Source organism: Cynoglossus semilaevis, chromosome 17 (assembly GCF_000523025.1).
Source record: "Cynoglossus semilaevis isolate Cse_v1.0 chromosome 17, Cse_v1.0, whole genome shotgun sequence".
NCBI classification, from domain to species: Eukaryota; Metazoa; Chordata; class Actinopteri; order Pleuronectiformes; family Cynoglossidae; genus Cynoglossus; species Cynoglossus semilaevis.
The window spans coordinates 13,595,486-13,602,714 of record NC_024323.1 but is presented as its reverse complement, the minus strand read 5'-3'; the positions used below and the strand labels follow the sequence as shown (position 1 = coordinate 13,602,714).

At 42.5% G+C, this 7,229-nt stretch overlaps 1 protein-coding gene across 1 annotated transcript in view; it reads right to left on the bottom strand.

Annotated features, from left to right (window-relative positions):
• Positions 1-4,506: 4,506 nt before the first annotated feature.
• septin12 (septin 12) overlaps positions 4,507-7,229 on the bottom strand; it is a 29,385-nt gene continuing 26,662 nt past the window's right edge. The window contains exons 6-12 of the mRNA XM_025064497.1: positions 6,206-6,287; positions 5,978-6,115; positions 5,779-5,896; positions 5,371-5,466; positions 5,093-5,189; positions 4,740-4,791; positions 4,507-4,651 (exon numbers count right to left, since the gene is read on the bottom strand). Coding sequence (XP_024920265.1) covers positions 4,507-4,651; positions 4,740-4,791; positions 5,093-5,189; positions 5,371-5,466; positions 5,779-5,896; positions 5,978-6,115; positions 6,206-6,287 — 728 coding nt within the window. The remainder of the gene's footprint in view (positions 4,652-4,739; positions 4,792-5,092; positions 5,190-5,370; positions 5,467-5,778; positions 5,897-5,977; positions 6,116-6,205; positions 6,288-7,229) is intronic.

Sequence of the window (7,229 nt, the reverse complement as noted above, 5' to 3'; positions counted from 1 at the left end):
ACCCTTTGAGAAGACTGACCCCACAGGGTGGACCGGCAGAGAGGCGGCAGGAGCAGATGATGGCACCTGCCAGACCCAGAGGATGATGGGAAAAGGCCTTTGGGCTTTGTTTAAAAAAAAAAAAAAAAAAAATGGAGGCCGGAGTGAAGAGCCCGGGACGTCTTGTCCACCGGGGAGTGTCCTTCAGGGGGGAAAATGGAGCGAGAGGCTGTTGTTTACAGAGTAGAGCAGCGTGAGCAGGAAGGAGCGACAGAGACTGATGTGATTGGACGTCGTACACACACTGTAAATGATCCGTCAACACAGACATCCGTCTCCATCTCCCTCTGTAGTAAAACTGATGGAACGAGTCAGGAGTCAGAAGGACGAGCTGCGTTTGTCTTCAGGACACCAGCAGGTGAGAGTCAGTCACTGCAGGACGTGAAGGACAAAAAAAAAAACAAAAACAAAACAAACTTACCATTTCTCCCTAACATCTGTGTGGTTGTGTCATGGCCTCAGAGCATTCTGGGATACCGCTGGCCGCTTCTTCTTTTTTTTTTTTTTTTCATTTTGAGTTTGTGTCTTATATCAGAGGTTTGAAAGGGAGTAAAAACTGAAGGGGAAAATAAACCAAGTTTACATTGTTTTTCAGCCGGACCTGCACGTTTAAGTGACTTAGCGCTCGCGTCCATCTTCACCGCGGACATATCTGTAGACTGTCGTGTTATTTAAGGTGGAACGGCTCACTGAGGCAGTGAATCATGAAGCAGACTTTGACTTTCTGCTGAGGCTCAGAGGTTTTTTTTTTTGTTTGTTTTTTTTAGTAAATAACGCAGGAGGGCTAACGCAGTACTTTTGTGTACATTCGAGTTTTAAAGGGTGAAGCAGGTTTTCTGTGCTCGGTTGGGAGCGGAGGACGGCGGCGGTTTGTGGATTTTTATTGAATATTGTGAAACGACGAGGAGCTCAGAGCCTTTTCAATGTGGTGTGGATTTCTGGATTTTTTTTTTTAAATTTTTTTTTTACAAAAATATTTTAGTTGGATTTGTCCTATTTAATATAAAAATGACTTAACGATGAAAATTGAAGGCGGAGGAAGACAACGACAAGGGGTTGGATTTTCAAATTAAAAGCAGTGAGCTGTGACAGCGCCACCGTCTGATCACAACTGTAACAAGTTCGTAAGTACTCGTAGTACTTTGTACTTTTATAAATACAGTGTTACCAAGCCGAGCGTACTCTTTCACATACTTTATTGAAGACCAACGAACAGATCAGAGTTTATTTAACGTGAGCAGAAATGATGGACGCTATGAACGAACGAACGAACGAACGAACGTTGAGGTCAGTCGTCGTGTTTCAGTACATTGTCGGAAAATATTAGTGAACGAGTCCTGCTGTGTGTGTGTGTGTGTGTGTTCATATGGACTGTTACAGCAGATCATTGATGTGAGATGAACTGTGTTGTCTTTTTATTTATTTTTATTATTTTTTTTAAGAAGCGAATTTTTTCATAAACATGTCGTCAGGTTTTATTTATTCTTTAATTTATTTTAAAATTCCTTACATTTATATGAGTCACCTACTCGTCCTGTAGATATATTTTGGAAAAGGTAACCGGACCGGACCGGACCGGGTTCTTCTGAACCAGCTGTTCATTTAAAACCAGTGTCACCCATGGTCACAGTGGACTGGTGTGTCAGTGGAGGTCACACGTTTGATCCTAACTGTTTGGATCATCTGGTACCGGAAGCTGTTTATTTTAGTTGATATCAACGTTGGGTAACCTGGTATTTTATTTTGAAAAACACGATCACTTCCTCCTGCTCCTCTATATAAATTACAATGGAATAAAACTATAAATAAAAAGTGAATTATATAGGATAATAATTATATTTACATTATATATGAAATCATCAAATAATATATGATGCTTTTTTTAATGCATGTGACCTCCTCACACACACACACACACACACATATTCTGTGGAAAAATGTAACGTGTACACAGAAAGTTCCTTTTTTTTACTTTTGATTTGATAAACTGATTTAATTTTTTACCCTCAAATAAGTTTGACTTTACAGTAAATCTGTCCCGTATAAAACCACACTCTAAAACGTTTTAAAAATAGTTTTAAATTAATTACTTTCATGTCTCGGCGATGTACAGAATTCTCATTGTCTGGGTTTTATTTCTTCGCTGATGTGAAGGGGAGACACCTGGTGGTGATTTATGGTACTGCAGCAGGACTGACATCCTGACCTGGAGAAAAAAAAAAAGAAAAAAAAAAGAGTTGTGATCCCAAAATTACCGACAGTGTACGGTGGCATGATGCGTTGTTCTGTTTTGGTGAGTGATAATAAAGAAGCAGTTTGTTTTTATTAACGCTCACTGTCATCATCGTCATCATCATCGTCATCATCACCGGATGACGTCAGCGAACTGGACCTGGTGCCAAGAGATTCCTGTTTTGTTTTTAAAATTTTTTTTTTTTAGCTTTTCCGACTCATGGATCGGCTGCCGCTGATAGAACCAACGGTTGAAATGTGTAATTAGCAACAATTAGTATTTATGCTCCAATAATGATCGATGTTGTTTTTTTTTTTTAATTAAACGGGACACGTTTGACTCATTTCCTGTCAAATTCAAACATGTCTGTGCTGAACACTGAGTTGCGTTAACAACTCACCCACCAGAGGGCACCACCAACGGCTGCCTCCGCCCCCAACGCCCGTGTTCCCGGGGTCCTGCAGCATCACCTAACTCCACCTGTGTGTGTGTGTGTGTGTGTGTGTGTGTGCGTCCCTGTGGCTGGAGTCCGTGTTTACATGAACTGTGAGAGAACGTTCTCCAGGCCAGTCGTCCAGGAATCATCGTCGGAACATTTTCTAATCTTCAAAGACTGCTCTTATTTCTATGACTGTCTCTGTCACCATTTTGTTACAACCCTTGTACAGCACAACCTCAAGTAAGCAGTTAAAAAAATAAAAATAATAAAGACCCACAACTTTACTGATGACGCTGAGAAGATCCTGATCTTTGTCACGTTTCAGTTTGGTTCTCGTTTTTTTTTCTTTTTTTTTCTCTCCTCTGACTCCCTGCACCGAGGAGTCAGAGGGAGGAGGTTCAGTCAGGGGTGAATGTCCTGCAATAAATTTTTTTTTTTTTTGGGAGAGTGGTTAGTGCTCTAGCTTAACAGTAGGAAGGTCAGGGGTTCAATTCCCAGCTCTTACAGCTGGTCTTTTTGTGTGTTTTTTTTTCCAGGATCGTTCACTCTGAACTGATCATTAGTGTGAATGTGAGCGTGAACGAGATTAAATAGACCCTTCATGTGTGGGGGTGGAGCAGAGCTCCACCCAGTAAAGTCTGTCTGTTAGAAAAAAAAAATCACAAAATTATTTTTAATTTATTTTTGGAAATAAGACTCAAATTTAAACTATTTGGACCTGTATTTGACACAAAAGAACTTCACAGCCGGATCTACTTTCCTCACAGACACAGACAATTCAGACTTGATCAGAATGAGTGGCATCATCATCATCATCATCATCATCATCATCATCATCGTCAAAGACTGGCTGTCAGCTCAGCCTCAAACTGGTGACCTTCAGGCAAGAGTACCAACCGTTCTCTCACCGCGTGGCCTCATAAAGAGTTCAACTGAAGGTGTAACGAGTCTCAACACTGGTTTTTCCAAAATTCCCCCACGTTTATTTCTATAAAGAAGTAAAAATTCAGAGTGGTTTGTAAACATACTTTTATTCTGAAAATCTTCAACATTTCTGAGTGTATAATACATTAAATGAGTCAAAGTTGCTGCTTTATTCTTAATCTCTCTGTTGTTCTGGGCTTTTTTTATTTATTTATTTATTTATTTATTTTTTTTTTTTTACCAAAACTACAAATTTGATTCGATTCAACACGTGAGCGACGACAGTCTGTAACATAAACAACCCTTTTTTCTACACTTCCTCTCATCCTCAACACAGACTGGTTTATTAATGACATCATCATCATCATCATCATCATCATCATCAGCTGCTTCTATATTAGTGACTGTTCTCTCGTGAACCAGATCAAACTCCAGTCAAACACAGGAAACAACGGAGGATCAGTTTGGAGTGAATCTGAACCAGGTGCTAAAAACTCAATCTAATCTCCTGGTAAAGAAAATAAAAATAAAAATGTCTACCAAATTAACACCTGCTGATGGTGTGTGTGTGAGAAAAGGCGTTACTTTTTGTTTTTTTCATGTGTCACTTGTCTGTCACTGCTGACTACTTCATTCAAACTCTCTCCAAAAAAAAAGTTATTTTCAGCTGCGTGCCTCCTCCTCCTCCTCCTCCTCCTCCTCCTCCTCCCCCTCCTCCTCCCCCTACGTCCTGAACAGACACTGACGACGATAATTATATTTCACACACCTTTATACGCTGTGTCGATCTCAAACAGAAACTCTCATTAAAAGACAATTCACTCGTTGGTCCCATAATGAAAAAATAAAGAAAAAAAACTTTTTTTTTTTATCATTTGTCGGCAGTTCCGTTCTCCAGCGGCCGGGTCAACAGTCCCAGCTCACTGAAGGTGATGTTGCTCTCGTTGAGCCGTCGTACGCGGTACGTCTCGTAGTGGATGTTGTGTGTGACGTCTTTCAGGTCCTGCAGGTGAGTCCTGAACACAACAGAAGAAGAAGAAGAAGAAAAGTCAAGTGTGTTTATCCCTGATTTCCTTCAGCCGCTGCTGGTCGGACCACACTCACCTGATGAGGAGATCCCTCAGGTTGGAGAACTCACAGTGAGCCACGTTTTCAACTGTGGGAGTGAAGAGAAAAGTCAATGAAATCAAGTCAATTACGAAGTAAAAAAAAACTTCACATGTCACCCAGAAGGGGGCAGTGCAGCTCTGCTTTTAGATACCAGCGTTCGTTTTTCACTGCAGTTGGAATCAGTTTAGAAATTATATTAATAAAATGGTAAATAAAATCATAGCACGACGTATATATATATTTACATACACAAACCTACATTTATAAATATATACAGACAATATATATATACACATATACACACATTTACAGTGTATACATTAACTTAAGTGTGTAGTGAACCTTACCTTCGATGATTCCCCACTTGGTTTTTCGGCCCAGCACTTTGTTCCCGTTCACGTGATGTTCCTTATCAGTTCCCACCACGGCGAAGGGAATACTCTCCTGAAGAAGTACAAAGTATGACAGTGGAGTATCGGCGTGTACTTGTACTACAACAACAACAACAACAACGACAACAACAACAACGACCTCAGGCCTGACAGAACAGTCAGAACTAACGTCAGGTTGGTGATAATTAATCCGACTGATGACATCATCAGATGATCACATGACAAGACATTACTCTGATTCTGTCGTTGATGACGTGCTCCTCCGGATCCTCGTCGTACTCTTTCTGAGGGTAAACCTGAATCCCATTGGCTGCCAGGTCCTGCCTTATCTGTCACAGGTGAGCGGAGAATAGAAATAATAATAAAAAAAAAATTATTTCACCAGACGGTTGTTTGAACCAAAATCACATCAGAAATAGTAGAAATAGAATTATAAAATTAAAAGAATTAGAATTTTACTGTGTAGTTTATTGACCGGAAAAACGTAGGAAACACTGACACTTCTGACTGTTTTCTGTGTTTATTTAAACCCAAAGAAAAGTCTTTTATTTCTGTAGGATTTATACGAGTGGCTGCAGAGAAGTCTGTGTGTGTGTTTGTGAGGGGGGGTGGGGGGGAGGGGTGTGTGTGTTCTTCCTCACCCTCTCTTTAAACTCCTGTCTCTCTTCTATGGTGAGTGTGTCAGCCTTGGCGATGACAGGCACGATGCTCACGATCTTCCCCAACCTCTTCATGAACTCCACGTCGATGGGACGTAACCTGGAGACACAGACAGACGGACGATGAACGTGATGCAGATGATGATGTCATCAACGGAGTGTGCTGTCCGCTGGTACCGACCTGTGACCAGTGGCAGGCAGGAAGTAGATGCAGCAGTGGACTCTGGTGTCTGGTATCCTCCTCTTGCGGTTCACGTGCAGCTCCTCCCTCAGGTACTTCTCGTACTGGTCCTTGACGTACGTCACTATTGGCTCCCAGCTGCAGCAGAAACAGGGGTCACGGGGGTCACAGGGGTCACGGTCAGGACTAAAACTAAGCAGAGTCAAAGTCAAAGCCGCTGGACCTCACCAGTTGTCATTGTTGATCTGGTCGCCGAAGCCCGGGGTGTCGACCACCGTCAGCTTCATCTTCACTCCCTTCTCCTCGATGACTGTCGACACACAGACGCAGAAACAACGTTAACGTCGTTGACGTTCCTCACATGCCGCACGGTGAAAAGCTGAGGCCCAATTATAGCCTTTGACAGATTTATTAGCGGTGAGTCGGAGGCTAACGACTGACGACAACTATCGACTTTGTCAGTGAAAAAACAGCGTCAGTGAGTGAATCAGACCAGTGACTGACTGTCCAGGTCTGTGATTAAAGCGCTGGTTTACTCTGGTGTCAATAACAGGGTGAGGACGAGGGGGGGAGGACGGGGGGGACAACGACAGTCCAGCGGAGACGCTAACAACCAGAGCAGGACGGACAAGAGGGAACATGTGAGAAGACGCTGAGATCAAAGATGGTCTGAGTCGGGCCGTCACGTGCACGTGTCACGTGCACGTGCGAGCAGAGACGTGAGGACTATCATTTAGGTCCAGGTCCACTGATGAGTCAACAGAGAAGAATCTCCACCGAGGAACCCACATCTGGAAGGTCCTCATTAAAACCTCCAGATGCAGTAAAGTAAAGTTGGTCTGGGTGTGTGTGTGAGTGTGTGAATAAGTGTGTGTGTGTGTGTGTGCAGACCCGTCAGCCTGACCTGGTTTTACTGCCTCACACACCGATGAGTAGATGGTGAGATGAAACAGTCCTGTAGAAGAACCATCTCCAGTGAAGAACGTCTGAAGAGCTCCACCAAACCAGAGCCGTTTGGTTCACTTCAACTGGACCACAGAGTCCGTTTCTACAGATAGTCCACTTGTTTTTTTTTGTGAACCAAAACCAGCCAAAAACTGGTCCTCCTGAAAACCTGGGTCTTGGTTTGTTTGGAAGTGAACCCTGGTTCTTTGTCTTCACTGCAACTGTGTGACATTATCCAGGCGCTTTGGTCGAATTTTTAAAAGTGAACCGAACCAAATGAAAGTGTGATTTTTTTTTCCTCCTGCTG